The sequence below is a fragment of the Rhea pennata genome, chromosome 14 (genome assembly GCF_028389875.1).
Source record: "Rhea pennata isolate bPtePen1 chromosome 14, bPtePen1.pri, whole genome shotgun sequence".
NCBI classification, from domain to species: Eukaryota; Metazoa; Chordata; class Aves; order Rheiformes; family Rheidae; genus Rhea; species Rhea pennata.
In genome coordinates, this window is record NC_084676.1 from 1948851 (window position 1) to 1969792 (window position 20942).

General features: G+C 51.8%; 1 protein-coding gene across 4 annotated transcripts; it reads left to right on the top strand.

Annotated features, from left to right (window-relative positions):
* Window positions 1-274: 274 nt before the first annotated feature.
* RELL2 (RELT like 2) lies at window positions 275-20939 on the top strand. Of its 4 annotated transcripts, none has more exons than XM_062587097.1 (8): window positions 275-2597; window positions 7722-7935; window positions 10232-10297; window positions 10382-10448; window positions 10778-10966; window positions 15804-16389; window positions 19448-19493; window positions 20001-20939. In XM_062587097.1, the coding sequence occupies exons 2-7, from the start codon at window positions 7728-7730 to the stop codon at window positions 19490-19492; spliced, it is 1161 nt and encodes a 386-aa protein (XP_062443081.1). In that variant the 5' UTR covers window positions 275-2597; window positions 7722-7727; the 3' UTR covers window position 19493; window positions 20001-20939. The 4 variants fall into 4 exon arrangements, with proteins under 4 accessions (XP_062443081.1, XP_062443083.1, XP_062443079.1 ...); XM_062587099.1 differs by lacking the exon at window positions 275-2597 and adding an exon at window positions 3206-3443; XM_062587095.1 differs by lacking the exon at window positions 275-2597 and adding an exon at window positions 5010-5118.
* The last annotated feature ends 3 nt before the right edge of the window (window positions 20940-20942 follow it).

Sequence of the window (20942 nt, forward strand, 5' to 3'; positions counted from 1 at the left end):
CACGCTGACGTCATCGCGCCGCGACCGGCCCGAGCCCGCCCCGCGCCGCCGCCGCCGCCGCCGCCGCCGCCGCGCGCGAGAGGCGTGGCCCGGGGGTGGGGCCGCGCAGGGGGGAGCGGGCGGGGCGCGAGGCGCGCTGTGCGCAGGCGCGGCCGCCCCCCCCCTCCACCCCCCCCCCCTCCCGCCCGCCCGGGTGTCCCGGGCGTTTCCCGCGGCCGCCGCCGTGCTGGGGCCGTGCGCGGGCTCAGCGCCCTCCCCCCGGGGAAGGGGCGGCGGCCGAGGCGGCCTCGGCTGCGCCGCCGCGGCACGGGGCGCGCCCGAGGGGAACGGGGCCTCCCGACCTGTGGCAGCGTTCAGCAGTAATCGGTTGGCAGCGAGCGGGGACAGGGAGGCACCCGGAGGCAGGCAGGGCGGCCGGCGGACAAAAGCCGCGGGGCAGGCTGAGGTGTATAAAACTGCAGCGCTCAGGGAAGGCCTGAAGCGGGGCTGGAGGAGAGGCAGGGCGCCCGGGCGGCGAAGCGGCCGCGCCGCTGGAGACGAGGAGAGCGGGAAGCGGCACGCGGCCGTTCCCGACGGGTCGGGACCCGGGTTAGCCAGAGCCTGAAATCGGCCCGCCGCCGCGCCGCCCGAGGGAGGCCTTCCTCCCGGCTCCCGCGACGGCGCCTGGCCCGCAGGGCGCTGCGGATAAGGACCGGCAAAGCGCGGAGGGAGAGCAACGGCCCCAGGGAGAGAGGGCAGGAGAAAAAGGGGGCGGCTTCAGGCGGCGCCGACGGTGTGCGGGCAGCCGCTGTCACGGCACCCGTAAGCCTGCGCTGGAGACGGGGTGCCTGGCCCTTGCAACGTAATCCTCCCTTTGCTTCCAAGGTTTCGGATGCATCTCTGTTTTAAATTTCTTACGAGGCAGTCCTGTTTTTCCAGGGCTAGCTCTGCTGGAAAGGAAGATGCAGGAAAATGCAACCGGCAGGAAGAGCCTGGGAGACCTCAAGTAGAGGAAAGACTAACCAGGAATTTTGCAGCAGCTTTATTTTTGCAGCTAAACCACAGACATGACAAACAAAACATGCACCCATGAACCCAGCAGCAGAAGCTACTTTTCTAGGTCAAGTTTGACCTCACTGAGAGTAGAAGAGTTGAGCTGAGCAGGGAATTGGTCCTGCAGGTTTCCTGGGCAACAGGGAAAACCTGCCCTTGTGGATCCCATGAGCAGGAGGTTGGAGATGGAGGATGCTGTGTTTGAGACAAGATGGTCAAAGACACCTGCAGTAAAATAGGTCACAGCAGCTTCTGTAGGGTGTCGGAGAGGAAAAGGGCAAATGGGCAGCCCCAAAACTGGGGGTCCCTGTGAACATAAGAGGAGCAGATTCAGGATGGAGAGCGCTACAGATTTGTACTGGGAGATTCCCCAGCTTCTCAGCAAAAGTATATTTGAACTGGGTAATAAATGTGCAGAAGGGAAGTCATTTGGCTTGTAGTAACAGGAGTTTCACAAACGCATAGCCCTGAGTGTGTGGGATGAGGATGGAGGGAAGGCAAGGAAATGGAGGGACAGTTTGTCATTTTGCGTGCTAAGAGAGTTGCAAACAGGGAAAGAATTTTTCTTAGTATGCAGTTATATCACGGGATTATTAACTCATACACCCATGGTCATCTGCCCCTCACTGTGTGAACGCTCGTCTCCCTTGCTGTGCCCTTTGTGCTGCTGCTCCTCCTGGCTCCTGTCCTTTGGCAGTAGTTTTCTTCTGCACAGTGGTTTCCAATTTCTTTGATCACCAAAGGGCTGCTCCAGGAAGGCGGTATGCGTCGGAGGAGTGCTGAGAGTCTCTGGCTGTGACCCTGCAGAGCGTGGCTTGCAAACCCTGCTGTAAGGCCGGGACGCTCTTTGCTACAGGCCAACTCAGTCGTAAAGCTAAGCACTTTCAGGTTTGGCACAGAGCAGTGCTCTCCTTGCTCTGAGCCTGTAGATGGTTTTTGTAGCAGCAAATTCACCCCAAACAGCACCTGTGGAAACAGAGGCTCTGTGTGAAAGGATGAGAGTCTGTACAATGCTACAGGGCTGTGGGCCCAAGCAGAGGAGAGCCAGGTGGGATCCTGGAGGAGAAAGCCAAAAAACCAGCCTGCCCATGGGGAGAAGGAGAGATTTAAAAGCATCCTGCAGGAGCTGAAAGCTGTGCTCCATCTGTGACAACGGTTAGCACTATTGATTTGCTTTTTGCAGTATTTCACCTCGGGACCTGCTCTTTCCCCGTGCCACTTGGGGCTGCGTGTGACAGCAGGCCTTGTGCCGGCGGCACCCGACACGTGCCAGACGCCGGGCCCGGGAGCCTAGCGTACCCCCAGGTCAGACAAATGGACTTTAATAGGCTAGATCTAAGCAACGAGGATTTAGCAACAAAATGATTCAAGTCAGCGGCACTCTGCTCCCCGGCTGGGTTTCCACTCCAGCTGACGTCTCACCGATGGCTGATCACTCAGCATGACGGGCTGTTTGCAGATCAGAAAGGTGCAGCGACCAGATAACATCCCCACGGGCTTGGAGAGCTGCGTAAACGGCACAGCTGAGCCACAGACCTGCCTGGCTATGGGAAAGGAGCAAATAGGTAAGAAATACATTCCTTCCTTGAGCACATTTTGCTTACATGGAGACTTTGCTAGCTGAATTCACTTTCTGAAAATCAGTTACTGTTCAGGGCCTTCTGATGGGTATTGGAGCACTGCAAAGAAATCATAGGAGAAGGATATTTTTAGCTGCTCTTTGTACTCAAATAGCAAAAATACATTGCGTTTTAAAGGCCATTAACTTCCTGGGCACGTTTGAAAGTCTTAAGTGGGTTTAAGATTCAGGATAATGTTTGAGGAGATGCAATTTAGGCATAGAATTTGCACAGAAATAATGGCAATTTTCATGCTGAGCATCGTGGTAGAGACCCCACAAACAGCCTGTCTGCAGGAACTTCAGAGCCTAGAAATCTCTCCTGTTTTGTTAACTGCCACGTGGACAATCAATATGGCCAAAGCAGGTGATCCACAAAATGGGTGTATTAGCATTGTTTGTGGTATGACTTGTATTATAGTCACTGTAGAAAAATCATGGAAAAAAAGCAGAAAAGCACTAATATGGCGATAAATTGGGACTACAGCTCGTGGCATGGTTTGCTGTATGGAGCGATGGAGCGGTGTCTCTCTGGGGAGCTGTTCACCTGAGGGGACGATGCATGTGGATCGTGCTGTCCGTCTGCTGGGTGCTCAGTTGCTCCACCCCCCTCCTTCCCCAGTAACTTCTAAACCTGATGGCTTAAAACTTTAAATTTGAAATTGCTTCTGGGCTATTTCACAAGAGGGATGGAAGCCTCAAAGATCCTGAGGTTCCTCCAGGACTTCTACGTCTGTCTGCCGGGACAGTTCCCGTGAGTGACCTGGGGAGGAAATGCAGGGGGATCTCAGTGGTGAGTGCAGCAGGCAGGCAGCAAACAGGCAGCTGCCTGTCCTGGAGCTTTTGCTGAACTGCTGTTGGCTCCAGCACTGTCTCTGCTTATGCTCTGTCTTGGCTACTGGGGTCACACTGGGTGGGGGAAGGAGCTGAACCTGTTGCAGAGGTAGGAGGAAGGAGTGGGGAGAGAAAGGACACAAATCCAAGCTGAAGCAGACTCCAGGCATGCCGCGACTGGTGGCACCGAGTCTTTCCTTTGTGATCTGTGCTGCTCTGTATTCCCAAGCGCCCGGTACAACGTGCTGCAGCCAGTATGGCTCAGACCCTCCTCATCACCCCCTGATGGTTGCAGAGAGCTCCAGTGCCTCAGGGACCAACTGGCCCCTTCTCTGCAGCGTGGTCTCTGGCTATGTGTATGAGGGGACCTAAACCTGCTCCAAGAGGCATCTTACAATCATCTAGCTGTTGTTAGTACCTCCCTATTGTAGTTTGGGGGATAGCCCCATCCAGGGACTGTTCTCAATGGACAGGATGGACAAGGCCATGCTGCGCTGGAAGGAGAGCTGAGCTCTATGAATTCAAGCTGTACCACGCTGGTCAGTCTCAGGAGAGAAAAGAGCCATTGCTTGGGTTGTGTGTGGGTTTTTTTTTTTTTTTTTTTTTTTTAACAGCTGTCACCTAAAGTCTGGGAAGGGCTGTATAGGACAAAGCTGGTCTTCTTTGGCCTGGCCATAAGGATGTTAATGAGATTCAGTAGTGACACAAAGAATGAGCAGCCCTGGGGCTGAAGGACTCTGAGGCCTGGTGTGGTGGAAACAGGATGGAGTCCTGGGCAAGAGGGGTCCAGAGGGGCCTTGTTTTGTGTGCTGAGAGATAGGTGCCCATCCCAGGAGGAGGAGGAGGAAGACAATCGTCCAGGATAATGAAGCTGAGGAGCTCACTGCTTGTCCTGTTTCAACCTCCTTCACCCCATGCAGGGCCAGGATTTGTCCCAGGACAGGCTGCTGTGCCTTCTTCCTTCTCCCCATCATGTGCCTCCTTGGTTTTGGAAATGCTTAGACAGCTGAGACAGTGGCAAAATGGAAATCTTGTCTTGGGAAAGGAGGTTAAATGAGCTGGGCTTGTTTAGCCTGGCAAAGCTGAAGGCTGAAAGGGGATAGGATTGCCATGCAGAGCTACATTGGGTGGGCGGAAACACCAGAGAGGAGAAAGAACGATTTATTCTAAAGGACAGCGTGGGCATGAGAACAAATGGGAAGAAAGCTCACCATGACTACGTTACCGTGGGGCTTAGGAGAAAGTCAGAACTGCTAGGTCCCTGGCCCGCTGTCCCCTCAAAGAAGAGAGGGCATCAGCAGAGACTCACATGATGTTGTAGTCGGTGGCAGCTCAATAGAGTGGGGTCATGAGACTTCTCCTATCCTGTGTCACCAGCAACACATGGCAGAAACAGGCGAAAAAAGTCTCCCACTGCCCGCGGTCTTTTCTTTCCATATTAGGACTATCTTATGGCTTCAGCCTGTCTTCCTGCCAGGATAACAGACGGAAGAATGGCACATACGATGTGCTGTAACCTGGTGAATTCTCGGGGTTGAAGGAGAGTCCTGGGCTCCTGAATGTTACTTCCATGGTTCTCCTGGCTGCTTTTGGATAGGAATGAGGGCTGTCATCATCATGTAGCTGGCTACAAGGTGCATCTCGTTCGAAAGCCTGGAAGAGTTGTGGGTTGCCTCAGCAGTAGATAAAAAGAGATGTATACCAACACTTCCCTTTGCTCACCTGTATCTCCATCTATGTGGGCCAGTTCTGCTGTGAGGATCTTTGAGCTGTAGGAGGTTCAGCACTTGTGTTATTTCTGCCCCCGTGCCTTTAGTCGTGTTCCCAATAGCTTCCTACCCTTACAAATGCTATGGTGAAAGGGCTGGTCTCTGTGAGATCCCTAAGGATTCAAAGGCAGGAACAGTTCACCTTTGATGATCCTCTGAGTTTGGCCTCCCAGTGCATCAGTGAATGGTATCAAAGGGTCACTTTTGGAAGCAGGACTGAGAAGTGAGGGCTAGCGCCCCACCAGAAAGGGTAAGGAGTGGGGCTAGCCCTATGGGGTAGTCTCCACATGCAGCTCTGGCGTGAAGCCTGGCTGAAGAGAGCCCAGGCAATGATAACAAAGAAGCTACATGGGAGCAGTCTATGCTGGGGTTTCAGCTAGTTTGTGAGGTCTCTGCTGTCCAGTCTTGACAGTTGATGAGATGTTTGAATACTTCTCTCTGCACACATTAATATCATATGCACATGTACCCACAGTGGGTATGGGCAGGCTGAGCAACTTAGCAGCCTCTGAGCTTATGCAAGAAGGAGAGGAATAAACAGAGAATCTGAATACATGGTAAGACCTAAGAATTAATCATCACACGGACTTGGTGAGGTAATTCCCAGAAGTGAGTATTTATATACATAGTTCAGTAAAGATGTGATAGGAAATACGAGGTCACCAGTTATTTCAAGGGTTGCATATACTTTTTGAGGTCTGGGTGGAGGACTGGCCCTGTAGGTAGGACCAAGAGGAGCAGGCTTAATTTGCAGCAGTGAAGGAGTTTTTGGTGAAGCCTCACAAAGTGAGGATAATGTGGAAGAGGTGGAGAAGGAGCTATTGGGACTGCCACTGATGGAGCTTTTGAAGATTGGTTTAGACAAACTTTTTTACAGAATGAGAGGGAGAAAGTTAGCTTATCTTCCTCTGAGCAGGATGTTGGGCTGCGTGGTCTTTCAAGGCTCCTTTTCCATGACCTCTCTGACTCTTTGGTACCGTGGTCACGGACTAGTTAGTGTAGATAAATGCATGCCTCTCTTCCTCTGTGCTCCACTGTGCCTTGCACATACCAATAGAGGAACTATCCTGCTCTTGCTGAGACCCATTTCCACCCCTTTCCATCCTGTCACCACTGTTCTTCTTGCTCTACGAATCGACAAATACTTTGGAAAGGAACGTGCTGGGGGAGTCAGGGCTGACTTGCGTTCTTGCAAGGTTATCTGCTGTGGGACAGCAAGCAGTTTGCCAGCACCATCTTCCCTGAGCGACACTGTTGTTTACCCCTTGCTGCAGCTGCCAGCATTTCCCTGAGCTGCTCTCTGCACCTTCATCCACTACAGTTTCAGAGAGATTTTCTTGGATCAGGACAGGCAGGTGCTTTTGCTAGCAGACAGCAGTAGGCTGCCTAGGAAGGCAGAAGCAGCGTGGCTCATCTGCTCCTTCCTGAGGAAGAGAAGAGGCCAGGAGCTGGGGTAGCAGAAGGATGCTCAAAGTGGTACCCTGCAGCAGGGATGCTGGGTTGCTAGGAGACAGGTGAAGGTGAAGAGGAGAGCTCTGCAGAGCGCCGGAGGCTCAAGGTACCAGCCACAGCGGCTGCGTGCGTTGCTCTCCGGCACAGCGGCGCCCATGTAGCAGTAACCAGGGACGGCCGGAGAGACCCTGCCTGCGCCGAGGAGCGGAGCCAGCGAGCAGGCGGCCAACCCCCCGAGCTCCCAGGACATGCCCGGGGCGGGGAGCCGGGGAGGCCCTTGAGATCCACGCAGAGACCCAGCAGGGCAGGCAGCGGCAGAGGGAGGGAGCTCGGTTCTGCGGGGCGCCCGGGGGAAGGCAGACAATGCGGGAGCTGCCGGCTGGCTCAGCCCTTCGCAAGCCCGGCTGCTGTGGCTCCCTGCCCACCCTGCCTTTGCCTTTGCCGGCTGAGGCCCTCCGTGGCGGCTGTGAGTAGTGAGGGAAGCGGAGGGGAGCGGGCTGGTGCAGTGCTGCGAGAGCGCTGGCTGCGGGCGTTCATCCTCCACCAAGGGCGAGGCAGTGAGGCCGAGTGCTGCAGAGCCGGGGGGCAGCTGGGGGACCTGTGCCCTTGGGAAGGAGCCTGCAATGGAGAGAGACACAGAGCAGCTCAGAGCCGGATGGCTGGGCAGGCCTGCATGGCTGCTGCTGCTGCCCTTGGGATGCCTCTTGCTGGGTGCGTGTGGGGTGGAGGTGTCCTTGGGAAACCGTGCCGAGCTGTGTCCAGCTTGCCTTCTCCTCTGTGCTGCCCTGAGTACATGGGGGTGGCAGGGCCCCCTGCCAGGCCAGTCCTTGTGGAGCAAGAGATGAGCCCTTGCCAGCTCATCCCTAGCTGAGAGCAGGCTCTTTCCAAGTGAGGGCCTGGGGCCAGGGCTGTGCTAATGACAAGGGGAGGGCAGAGGGTCAGGAGGATGAGAGCCGGGAGACTGGCAGGAGTTGAGTGCCAGGGTCTCTGAGCTACTCCCCCCCCCCTTCTCCTAGATCCGCATGTCAGACCAGAACAGCACCGATGATGGGGAATCAGACCCCCAGCACAGCCTGTCTATGGTCTTCCTCCTTGTCTTGGTCTTCTTCATCATGGGACTGGTCGGTTTCCTGATCTGCCACGTCCTGAAGAAGAAGGGATATCGATGCCGGACTTTCCGTGATGAGCTCGACCCAGATAACAAAGATGTGCTGACAGAGCTCCAGGCCAGTGAGTACGGGGATATGAGGACTCAGCAGGAGGGGGGAGGGGGAGACTCTGGTGCTGTGGTACTCCTTAAATATGGTTCTTGGAAGTGATCTGGAGGTGGGAAGAATTACCCATCATGTACCAGTGGGCTGGGAAAGGAATGAAACGGTGAGAGCAGTACCACATTCCCTGCATGAGCGTGAAGGTTGCATGCAGCCAGCGGGATGGGAAGAACAGAAATGCTATCTGAGCACTGTGCCCTATCCCAACTGGATGGACTTGTTCCTAGCTTGGGAGAATGGGACTTCACATGGTGTGAAGGTCTTCTGTGTCTGATTTCCCCAAGGGTCTCCATGACCCACTCACACCAAACACTGCATGAATGCCAGCCATGATTTTACCATTTCATCTCATTTCACTTTTGGCTGCCATTCCCACCACTGCTCTTTTTTCTTTGGGGCTTAGGTCTCTTTGATGGCCAAACTGTGACATGCCATGACATAGAAGAGCTAATGGGATTGAAGGACGGGGCAGGCTCTTGGTAGCCATACTCCAGCCTCAAGACAGAGAGCTGCTTAGACCATGCTCAGCCTCCGCCGCCAGTTTTGTGCTGGTCCAGCTCCTAGGAGAGTATTCGGGTCAACATAATTGTGTATTTGTCTTGCTCTTACTCTTTAGACCTTGATGTTTGGCCTGTTAAAAGAGGTTCTTGGTGGGCAGTCAGACCTTTGCCCCAGCCCTCTAGGGCCATTCTTGTGTTGGCAGTGAGGCAGCTCTCAGGAGTGTAGGGCCCAGGAAGCCCTCTGAGTTGTTGACTTTGTGATGGTAGCAGGCTTATGAAGGCTGGTGGTGTCAGGGAGGGTGGGAGATCAGCACGTGGCAATTCCTGGCATGGTGTTATCATAAAGTTACAATTCTAGGTAAGAGCTAGAATCTCTGTTGAATCTCCGGGATCTGAGTTACAACCCACGTGCCCTATGAGGAAAAATTCCCCAGGCGAGAGATACAAGATGTCCCTCTGTCCCTTTTGTGTCCAGTAAGAGGCTCTTGAGTGTTTTTTATCAGTCATGTGCTCTTTTAGTTGTATTGTGTTTGGTGCAGACCTAGAGACCCTCTAGGGGAGGAAGGGCATTTTCTTAGGATCTGTGCCCCATGCTGGAAAGGTATTTTTGGTCACCTGAGGATATCGTGTCTCTCTGGGAACGGGGTTTGGAACTCAGGGCAGCACTGGGCATGAATGCAAGCCACAGCTTGGTCCTAGCAAGATCTATCATTTGTGGATTTCCTTAGTGTCTGCTGAAATGGGGAAGATGTGTTTCTTAGGCTCTCTGCTTAACTGAAAAGACGGCCAAATGGTGTCCAAAAACTCCGCTGACTCCTCTGTCTCATCAGCAGGGCTTAGGAGGGTTAGCACCTCACATTGGGACTTACTGTGCATGGGAGGGAAACATGGCTCTCCCAGAGTCTATGTGTAAACAGTGAGAGCTTCCAGGCAGACTTTGATACAGTCCTCCAGAGTTAGTGACTTGGTGTTACACAGAGACAATATTCAAACTTCCCAGAATTGGCTTTGCCCACTGGAGACTCCACAGCCTGGGAAAATGTCTCTGGGGACATCTGTAAGTGCAGTGGCAGCCCCAGAACTGTGTTCTCCAGGGAGGCTCCCTGCCAGACCTGGGCTCTGACCTACTTATGAGAAGACATGTCCAGCATCACAAGCTGGAATGAAGGTCCATCCAGCCAAGCCTCCTGTCTCCAACAGTGTCCAGAAGCAGGTGTTCAGGGATACAAGAACAGAGCAGACATTTACTGTTTTTTTCCCCCCAAATACTCTTTTAATTCTCTAACACTCTGTGTAGCTCTGTGACTTCCTCTGTCAGAGATGGTTTCCATGTATTTGACAGCCCCGAGTGAATTTCTGTTCCACAAACATATCCCATTTGTCCTTGGACACAGGTAAAATTCTAACATCCACAACATCCTGCGGTGAGGAGTTCCATAGCTTAACTGTGCCCATGAGGAACCACTGCTTTCTACTTGTTTCAAACCTGATATCTATTCATTTTATTTGATGTTCCCTAGCTCTGGTAGTGGAGGAAAAGTATAAACCTCCACTCTGTGTGCACGTGGCTCTCCTAACCATTTCTTTTCCATGGTCAGAGCTCTAGTGTATCTCAAATGCTTTCTGGGAATAATGGGGAAATCGGAGCTTCTCTGACCTCTCCATCTGTAGACCTAGGGTATTCATATTTGTTCTGTGGGAGGAAATGGTGAGGCAGTGAATCCCAGCCCTCCATGCTATGTTTCTTCCTTTTAGATGAAGAGGAGGAGCTGAACGAGGACACCGTAGAGAAGATTGTGAGATGCATCATCCAAAATGAAGGTGAGTGTTTTCTAGGGCTGACTTGGAGACTTCTTGGTTACTGACTGCTTTGGCTGACACATTCCCTTTCTCCTCTCTCTTCAGCAAATGCGGAGGCCCTCAAGGAGATGCTGGGGGACAATGAAGGGGATGTCCCAGTGCCGGTGCCCAGGTGAGGGAAGCGTATGCCAGGCTGTGTCTCTTGCAGAATGAGCAGGAAGCAGTCTTTGGTACCACCTTGTTCTTGAGACTCTTCAGGCAGCCCCTTTCCATTTCAATGGTTTGGTACAAAGCATCTTCCTAACAAGGAGTCATAATGCCCCAGTACATGGTGGTTCCTATGCTTTACTCCACTGTCAGTTGTAACATCCCTCGCTCCTGTTCTAACAGGAGGTCCCCTCCAGAACTGCTGCTTCTCTGGATTTGCTGAGCTGAGGCTGCACCAAGGTAAGGAAGACTCCTTCAGGTGATATGACCTACCATGTCCTCTTCCTATTGCAGCCTTTGTCCCCACCGTAACAGCCAAGATGGGGGACCACCACATCACCATACAGTGCACCTGGGATCCACACAGGCCCCCTGCATCCACTGCAGCAAGAGGAAGAAGCCCCCACTACATCGGCAAGGGAGGTCCAAGGATGGGAAAGGCAGGATGCATCCTGGAGAGACCACTGTCTTCTCAGTGGGCAGGTACTTAAATGAGCCTTACCTGACATCACTCTTCTCTGTCCCGTGTTCCTTTCCCCTTCCCCACTTGCCCATACCAGGCACCTTCTTGCTTTTCCCTGTTTAAATGTCATAGTAGCTCAGCAAGTGAGTGTCCTGCTCTTCAAAATATGTGCGGTACAGCTCCTGCCACTGAGTCAATGCAGAAATGAAGTAGGCCGTGCTGTGCCAGTGTCTTGCACTAGTGACACCTTTTCCTTCTCCTCCTTTTTCCCAAGGAAGGTGGCTTGGGCCTGGGTTGTCCTGCTGACTCAGTGCCAGGCCTCAAATATATATCTGTTCAAAGCCTGCCACCCCATGTGAGTGGAGCTTTCTGCCAGGCAAGGGCAGTGATTCCAGGCTTCAGGGGTCTTGTTAGGAGGGAGAAAAGGCGACAGCAGGTGCAATGGGCAGATTACCAGGCATCACCATCAGAACAGAAGTGTGGCTGTAGTTCTTCAGGACTCTGCCTCTAATGATGGCTGTAAATGGATACTTTGGAAGGCCTATAAGAGTAGGGGAACATATTTGATACTTCCCATGGATATTCTCTGATCTCCAACTGTTCTCAGCTCTAGGGACTTCATGAGCTATCTATGGTCTTTGTGTAGTTAGTCGCCTTCAATACATTTTTCTTCTGCAATCATGCCCAGGTTGCCTCTTTCCCCATAAATATTTAGAGTGCACAGTGTCTTTTAGAAAGATGTGCCAGGTGTTAGTTCCCCACTGTTGTGGTGATCATGGTGGGATGACAAAGAACTGCTAATTCCTGATGGCCACCCAGAGAAGACAACTCTGCTGTGCTCAGTGCATGCAGAGGCTCTTCATTAGCTAGGTTTTGATGAAGCTTCATATTGTGGTCCAGAGAGACAGTCTTTCCATAGTAATATTGAGCCAGACTGGGTGGGGCAAACCTTTGGAGGTTGTGGTGTTTCCACCATCAGAACTAGGAGTTCTAGGAGTCAGAAGAAAGGTGAATTGGGAGCTTTATGGGGAGATGTTGAAGGGAAGAGAACTGCAGGACCTCCCCATGCTGAACTCGAGCTGAAATTACACAGGTGAAATAAACAGACAGCTTCTACCTCTTTAACCATTGTCGTCAGCTGTTCTTGGTTTAAAGTTTAGTGTTTGGTAAGCCATGTCTCTGCACACTTGCTAATTCGTGGTTAATCTCATTCCCTGGCTGAGGCCCACTTCCCCCTGCTGCTCTGTGTTCTTCATCTATGCTCTTCTCAGTCTCCTTTCAGTCATGTCTGAGTGCCTCGGGAAGAGAGTCTCCTTTTCTAAACACACCTTCTCTCACATCTCAGTTTTCGCTCTTTTTCCGTGTTAAGATCCTGTGTCACATCAGCCTTCCCCAGAGGACAGTTACTGTATTTCTCCAAGGTTATATTTTGAATGCTTCTGCTTCCTGAATCCCTGTTCTATGAAGTCTGACTACTGTGTGCCCTATGTGACCATGAGGTACAAAATTATCTCCAAATTCTAATTCCTGTTTCCAAGTTGGCCCCATGTTCTTTCTGAACTTCGATAAACTTTCTGGGAGTGCCTTGCTGTGCCTAATTTCCTATGAATACCCCGATTACATGAACTGTCTTGATTCAGGACTGATCCTACATACAAAAGCTCCTTGAACCAACCTCTTCTGTAGCAATCCTAAGGTCTTATTCCTCTTTGTTTTTAGCTTTTGCTTCTGTCTTGGATATAGTAGTTGAAAGTCCAGTCCTCCTTCCTATTACATACAGCTTAGTGACTGAGTCTGGTCCCCAGCTGGTAGTCACTTCCTCATAGCTGAAGAAACCTTAGGTAGAAAGGAGTGAGTTCAGTAGAGGGCCACCAGGATAGTCAAAGTGCTGGAGTACATGACAGATGAGGAGCTCCTGAGGGAAAGGGTTTTGTTTATCGTGGAGAAGAGAAGGCTAAGGGGGTATGTAACTTCTCTCTACAACTACTTGAAGGGCTGGGGGAAGTTTACAAGGAAGGTGGAGCTAGACTCTTCTCTGAGGTACACAGTGCAAGGACAAGAGTTAATGATCACAAGTTGCGACAAGAGAAGTTCAGATAGGACATTAAGGATTTCACCTTGAAAGTGGTGCAGGCCTGGAACAAGGCCCAGAGGAGAGATCTCCATCCTTGGAGGTTTCTAAAACCAAACTGAAGAAGACTCTTAACAACCTGACTGAGTTTTGAAATTGGCCCCAGCTTTGAGCAAAGGTTTGAACCGGAGACCTCCTGAGGGCCTTTCCAATCCAAATTATTCTATAATTCTAAAGTAATCTGTGTTATATCATCTGTAGTATATTATTCAGTAATTAGAGGCTAATTATTCAATCATTTACTATCTTAGGCCTTTCCCTATAACTTTCCATGCTTTTGTCTTTGCCATCTCCACAATACTATTGTGTAGTATATTATGTATATTGCATCAAAGGAGTCTTCCCTAATTTTGCACCTTTCCTGTCTGCAAACTACTCCAGGACTGTTCCTGCTGCTATGCTACCTGCTCTATTAGTCGCATAGCTTATCCACCAAGCCATTTGCATCTGATGGAGATCTTGTCCTGAGCGTCATCAGCTACAGTGTGTCATGTCCCACTGAATTAAAAGCCTCGGTGATACTGACTGGGCAGATAGCCAAAACTGTCCTGCCTTTCTCATTGTGATCCTGAGGTTCATTACTTTGTCATGTGCTCCTTCCAGCCTGAATCTTCCCTGCTCCTTTCAGTCCTTTTCTGGATCTTTTAGGCTGACATTGTTCAAAGAGATTACCAAGAAATGATCCTGTCATTTGTACCTCTTCCTAGTCTCTCTTTGAGACCAAAACATTCTTTGATCTCCTTAAATCATGATGCTGTTGCCTAAAAGGTCATATTTACTGCTGCTTGGCCTGACCCAGGTAATCCTGTGGGTATATCATCCAGAGCTGGAGCAGTTCTCTGTTCCAATTTTCTAATTATGAGCAGCATTTCTGATTGTAATGTTAACAAGTGTGTATTGTCTACTCCGGTAACATTATTTCATGGTTTTGGCCGTCCCGTATTCTGGCTATCTGCTTAGGACCCTCCTCTGGTGCCCCCGTCTTTGATGTAGTGATTCCAGCTTTGAGGGTTTAAGAACTTCTGCCAGTGACCAAGTAACCAGAACATCTTCCTGAAGTCACATTCCTTGTTGCCAGCCTCTGCTTGCTGGCCTGTCCACTTGTTCCTCTTTCTTTGTTACACTTTCGTGTTTGTTTATGCAGCCCAGTGCTGTCTGGTGGCGATCTCCTTCACTCAGCTATCTCTAGCATCTCATCAGGGATCTGTCCTTTCTTGGGCCTTCTTCTCAGTTCCCTTCTTCATCAGTTGTGTTACCATTCACCTAGTATGGATCTTGTTCTTTCAACCTCAGCAACGCTTGAACATTGCTGCTGTAGTAGGATTTTGCCCAGACACTGAATCACAGCTCAACCTCAGCAGAGACAGTGCTTACTGTAGCTTCTCCATGTGTGACTCAAGTGACGCTAGAACTGGTTACTGAATGAGTCGCATATTGCATCAGGATGAATTTTCTGCTGGGGGATCAGTATTTTCTGGCTGGTAGACACTAGCTCACCATGGAAGAGATTTCCTGTGTGCTGATCCAGCAGTGGTTTGCATTGCTTATGAAGAATAAGAACAGTTAGTCACAACAAGCTCACTTGCTATTTAGACTATACCCGTGCTGCCTACATATTTCCCCTCCCAACTCCCAAAGTTATGGCCGTTCCCTAACTTCTCTCTTCTTCCCAAATGCAGTATTGCGATCACCTCAGATTATAAATGCATCCCTTATGGGTGTCAGACCAACTTCTGCAGTAGCTCTCTATTCCTGTTCTTGAGCTCTGAACGGGTTTTTGGCACACCACAGAGGCTTGGTGAACCTCTTAGATAACACCTGTCACTCCAAGGCAATGCACACAAGATGTGCTCTGGCAGATTTTAGCCAAACAACTCCTCCTGGCTTTTGCTCTGTCTACCCAAATACAGTGTGTTGTGCCAAAACTTAAGTCCTGCCTGGCTTTACTGAGGCTGTACAGACTGTTGAAAATTCTGTTTTTTTCCACTTAAAGCAGCTGGTTACTGGACATAATGTCCATGTGGTTCCACATGACCATCCCTTCTTTCCTTTTCAGGCTCAGATGATTTGCTTTTCACCTGCTGAATTTACAGCTGAGTTTCTGTACAAGATCCTATTTGGCCAAATTGCATCTCAGGGTGCTTCCAAGAGATGTGACCATTTCACTGCTGGAAGGGCTTAGACTACTGGGGCCTGCACCAGCCAGTATCTGGTTTAGACTTTGCATCCTTCTCTTTGCATCAATTCTTATTTGTTGTGTTCTCTTCAAAGGCTGTGCCAAAATGAAAGCAAAATGGGTACAGGTCAATGGGAACAGGACTCCAGGATGGGAGAGCAGAGCCAAGGCTGGTGGCCAGGGCACGGCTGGGGCTGGTTCAGCTTGAAGAGTCTCAAAGGCCAATTGCTTGTAAAGTGTAGGAGCAAAAAGGGTCTGGAATACAGTGGCAGCATTCACATATACTTGAAATATTCACATATGCTTAAAAAACGAAAGATGTGGCTTAGCAGACACAATCAACATGCTTGAAAGATGGCTGATAACAGTGGAGGAAATTACTAGATCCTGGAAAGGTATGATCAGTGGTGTTCAATGGGTCCGAAAAGTTGGAAATCAGCATTGGTCCATGCTAAAGAGAGGGAATCAGAGGTTGGAGGTATGGGCAAGCTGGAAATATTGGTGGGAGAGAGAAGGGAAGAGATTTTTACTTGACCATCCCTCATTCTAGGTTTCGTGTCACACACATTGGGAAGAAATCCGCTTTCCATGAGCAACAGGATGCCTCCCTGCCCGATGGCAGCAAGGAGTCAAGCACAGAGGAGTTAGAGCACAGCAATGAACGGCTCCATCAGGAGAGTGCTCGCAATGGAACTGTCCCCGTGGATGGCCTGCAGAATGGAGCTGTCCAGAAGGGTGCACAGAGCAGCAAAGGCACAGAGCAAAGTTATGTAAACGCGCCAGCTCCGAACACACCAGCCAACTCAGATACTCACAACAATAGACCAGATGGCAAGGGGCCTGGGAAGGCAGGCTCGTTGCAGGATGTTAACACTGCTCTTGGGAGTGCTAGTCACCAAAGGAAGCATATGGGCCGTCAGGCACTGGGAGGGTCAAGTGCCAGCACCCCAGGAGAGCCTTTGGAGGAAGGAGGGCGGAGAGCCGGCATCTACCAGGAGGAGGCTGGACTGGGGTCAGCAGATGAAGTGTCAGATATTCACGGGAGCCTGAGTCTACAAGAAGGAACACAAGCTGATGAGTTGGGAAGCAACTACACCAACAGGAAACAGCTTGGAGCGGAGGATATGGGGCAGCAGGTAAGTTGCTACTCTTCCTTGTCCCCATAGAATCCTTTGGGTTGGAGGGGCTTGAAAGTTTATGGCACGGCATCACCAAGTCTGGTATGGTTGATACTGCCAAACAGACCAACCAGCCCAAGCCCAGTGGTGTGACCTGTGACAGCATGGAATAGACAAGCCAAGGCTTACATTGGATCCTGATGGCTCAGGATCTACCTGCCTGCAGTTTTGGACCTGTTCTGTTTTGCCCAGCCTTTCTGTTCTGCCTCCCCCCATTTCTGCTTCCTTTTATTCTCGATTGCATTTTCACTTCCCCTTTTTCTGATGTCTCAGGCAGTGGCAAGAGAGCAATTATGTCTCTCTAGACAGAGGAGCCTTTTATCTGCAAGGCTGCTCAGGCTGGCAGAGGCTGTGGACTCTTTCCCAGTGCTCAGGGCAGCAGGGAAGTGACAACTCCTTCCATACCCTCTAGTGGATACCTAGGGGATATGTTAAGGATGGTGCAAGTCCCCCACCTTAGGTAGTCTGTCCTTAATTTTTCCCAGGAAAGTCCTTATTTCATACGCACTCGGAGCCCCTCTTAGTAATGCTCACACTGCTTATCAGGGCACAGGATGGGTCCAGAGAGACATGGTTTCTCCTGGAGGCACTTACAGTTTGATCCACCCTTATCGAAGGTGGCTGCTGTCACCATGACGGTTCCCACCCTGCCAGTATCCTCACTCCAGAAAAGAAGCAGATCACTGACTTACTCAAGAGGTGAAGTAGAGACCTAGGGGCAGGCTTGCTGCTCCCAAAGCCTCAGGCAGGAGATATATTTTCCCTTATGGACAGCTTTTAAGCACAATGCTGTGTTGGGGCAAAGCCACTGTTGCTTTCAGTGCTTGTAGTGAGATGAGACCTTGCTGAAGCCCTGTCCTGTTCCAGCACAGCCTGTTTTAGGCCTTCACACAGGTCTTACTGTCTGCTCAGGTCAAAGTCGTTTTTGAAAGATAGAAGAAATTTTTCCAGCCTGATCTGTGTGGAGGAAACCTGAGAGTCTTACCTTTAGACGTGTCCATAGGGATCACTTTTCCTTGCCCATTTGGCTGGTGGTTCTCTGCATTCACACACAGCTTAGTGACCTTGAAGCTTTAGCTTTGCTAAAGTTCTGGTGCTTAACATGGCCAGCAACATACAGGCAGAGAAAGATGTCTCTAGGATCCTTTCTTGCCTTAAAATCTAGGAAACTATGAAAGCAACCTGAGTGTTTCCTAGTTGTTCTTCCGCTGTCTGGAGGAATCCAGTGCTGGCCACATTCAGAGAGGAGAACAGTCCACTCTGGCCAGTGTTGGGTTCCTAGTGCACATGTACACCAGCACCCTGGTATCTCTGTCTATGGGGAGGCCTGAAGCGAGGCTGCTCTGGGTCTTCACAACCGATTGCCTTTCTGTGGGTGCTAGAGAGCACATAGGTCCCTAGGTCTTGGATATCTCAGCCTGCAAGAGGAATTTGCTCCCTGCACTGCCTTTGGGGAGCAGTGTCCTTCTTCCTTGACCTTTGATTTTTTTGGATGGAGGTTAGGTGAAGTCCGGTGTGCGGACCTGCTCTCTGCCAGAACTGGCCATACCAAGCAGCCCCAAGAGCTAGCCCCCACTGAGCTGCCTTGGAGAGAGGTGACAAAACTAGCACCAAGGCTTGCATGACAACTTGCTCAGAAGAAAAAGGAAGCAAATGGTCTCCTTAAAAACCACAGCATGTTTCAGAGCCAAGGACTTCCCCATGGCTGGCACTGTGCGGTTTGCTGAGCCCTATAGGCCAGGCACTGCGTGTGCCAACAATCTCTGGCAGGGAGATGATATGGAGTGGGACAGAATCATGGTGAGACCATGAGCTGGGGCATGGGAGAGGCAAGAGGATAGGCCACTATTTATACATAGGTTAATAATTAAAGAGGAACCTGCTGCATTTATTTCTTCCTTTACTTGTTGTTACTTGGGCCGGAGGGGCTTGGACTTCTTTTAACTAGTGGTTTCTGCTGTTTCTCGGAGAGAACATATGGTGTGCCTCGTGCCCTCCCTTCCCTGCTGGCACTGTTCTCTTGGCAGCTGGGTTTCCTCCCATCCTTTTCTGACAGCAGTAATCACCCCCAGGCTTCCCCTCACCCCCACCCAACGTGGATACTGAAGGAAGAGGAATCACACCGCTGATGTAGCTCTGCTTGTCTCTGTGGTCTTGGCAGTACAGTGTGGCTGTGGAATAGCATGTTTTGCTTTGAGGGACTCAGCTGGAGGACGTGGCAGGGGGATCCTGGAAAGCACCAAACCCAAGTTTTGTACAGTGCACACAGGGCTACAGTCTGCCCCAACTGAACTGCTGCAGCTCCCAGTGTTGAGGAACAGGAGGTGTTAAAGAGCTGTGGGTGGGGCTGGTGGTTTGCTGGGCTTGAGTTGTGCTTGAAGGAAGAAGGAGGGTGGGTATGAATTTGGATACTCCAAGGCAGCCATGTAGGACAAAGCCAGTGTGCTCCAACTCTTCTCCAGAGAGGCCTGGAGAGGCAGCAACAGGCTGCTCTCCCTCCTGTGGACCACCATACTTTGGATGGTGACCATGGCCTATCTGATCTGCACAAGAAGCTTATGCAGGCAAGACTGGATGGGGGTGGGGGGAAGATTTTTTTTGCCCTTCATCTGTCGCCTTTGTGGTGTCAGGACAGTGCTAGGTTGTTGTATCAAATCCTGCAGTTTGGTTTGCTTTTGGGCAGAGCTGGGAATGTATAGGAGGCAATAGGGGTTAGTTCCTCCAGTTCTGCAGCTGCAAAGTGGGCTGGAAAGAGCTCCAGTGGGGAGCATACAGCCCTGGGGACATTAAAATGCCTGATCCTTCATCCATGGGAGGATGCCTAGGGGCTGCGCCACTAGGCTTTCCAAAGCCTTTTCCATAGCTCTGTATTGTGCTTCAGGGCACATGGTGACGAGGCCCTGTTGAGATGTTTGCCATGAACCCCTGGAGCTGCTCAGCAGCTCCCTAATCCCTTACTAGCCCCTGGCTAGGAGGTTACACATCGCTGATGTGCTTGTGTCTCCTCCTTTCCCAGCAGGAGCTGAGTGCCATGGTGCGGGACACAGGAATAACCGTGTGACGTAAGTGCTTCTTTCTGACCCCTGGGTCATGGTGTCCTTGGAGAGCATGGGATTCAGAAGGCATTGCCTACGCCCCGGGTGGGTTATGGCCCACTGTGCCCTGGCTCATGCCACCTTTCAGCTGCAGAGAAAGGGCAAAGCCTGCTGCGAGTCTTTCTCAAGAGAGTCAGTGCCCATCTTCCCAGCTGACTTTTAGCCTGCATCTAGTACAGAAACAGGAGCCTTCAGGTCCTGCAAGAGGCAGGATCTCTGCCTCCTGGGGATGGAGAATCCTGGAGCTTTACTCACCTGCGTACCAAGCCTGAGCTGGGCAGTGCTGGCCTCTGGCAGAAACCCCTCTGGGGTTGCCATTGCCATGCTGGGCCTAGAAGCAAGTGAACAGGGGGCAAAAGCAGCTTGAGAGAGCCTGGCTGAGCCATGGCTCGTCCTGCGGACGAGGGTAGGGCTGCAGCTGCAACAGCATGGATGAGGCTAAGAGCGCCTTTTCAGCTCCTCTTTTTATCACAGCTCCTCTCTGCTCCCGGCTCGGGCGGCTGATGGGAGGCGCGCAGCCCCATCCCTCACGCCGGGCTCAGGGCTCTGCCGTGGTGGGGCCGCGGGGGCTGATGGCAGCCAGCCCCAGCACAGAAGAGCAGCTACGTGCTTGGCATGGCCAGAGCGACGCGCGGACATTAAACAGACAACTGCACTCGGCGACAGACCTCATCCCATTGGCAATAGTTACCTAACTCCCACCCTCACTGCACTTGCCCCAGAGATCCCCTCCTCAACACACTAGGCCCCATAGGGGCATCTCAGGCCCCTCCAGCCTGGCACGGGCAGGACAGTACCAGCACCATCCTGGCCCAGACATGCTGCCCACATGGGTCCCTGCAGCTCCTGCAGCCCCCGGGGCAGCCAGCACTGCAGAAAGGACAGCATCAGATGGAGCCAAGCCCCTGCTGAGCAACTGGGCAGGAATGCAGGTGCTTGACCATGGTGAGGCACGGGCTGAGCCCACCCGTGGTTGTGGCAGCGCATCCACACCAGCCTGGCGCATTAAATGTGGAGCACAGCCCCCGGGGCATCCTAGCCTCAGTGGTGCCAGCCAGCGACCAGCTGAGCTGGCACAGCAGACACAGAGCAGAGACACGGGGCAGCATTCGCCATCGCACAGAGCAGTCGTGTGCCAGCCATCCTTGGGGAGATGCTGGCACGAGCCCTGGATCTTCGCTGCAGGGGGACTACAGCAGTCCCCAGGAGGTGCCAATGCAAGGAGGAACAGCAAAGGAGGGGCCTCACTCTGGCCCTGTCCCAGCTCAGGAGGGGCTAGAGCCTGGCTCTGGTGGAGCAGATGAGATGGAGGCACCAGCGTACCCAGCCAGCGGCAGCCAGGCCCAGGGCAAGCTTCGGTGTTTAACCGCACTGTAAATAGACAAGCTAAAACCATTAAAGCTGCTGAACACAGTG

What these genes read in the sequence shown, in the direction of transcription:
- RELL2 (XM_062587095.1), top strand. Translation starts at nt 5,044, where the DNA reads ATGTTACTTCCATGGTTCTCCTGGCTGCTTTTGGATAGGAATGAGGGC. An exon ending in GCTGACAGAGCTCCAGGCCA is followed by an intron (nt 7,936 to 10,231) that starts GTGAGTACGGGG and finishes TCTTCCTTTTAG; the next exon opens with ATGAAGAGGAGGAGCTGAAC. An exon ending in GTCCCAGTGCCGGTGCCCAG is followed by an intron (nt 10,449 to 10,777) that starts GTGAGGGAAGCG and finishes TTCCTATTGCAG; the next exon opens with CCTTTGTCCCCACCGTAACA.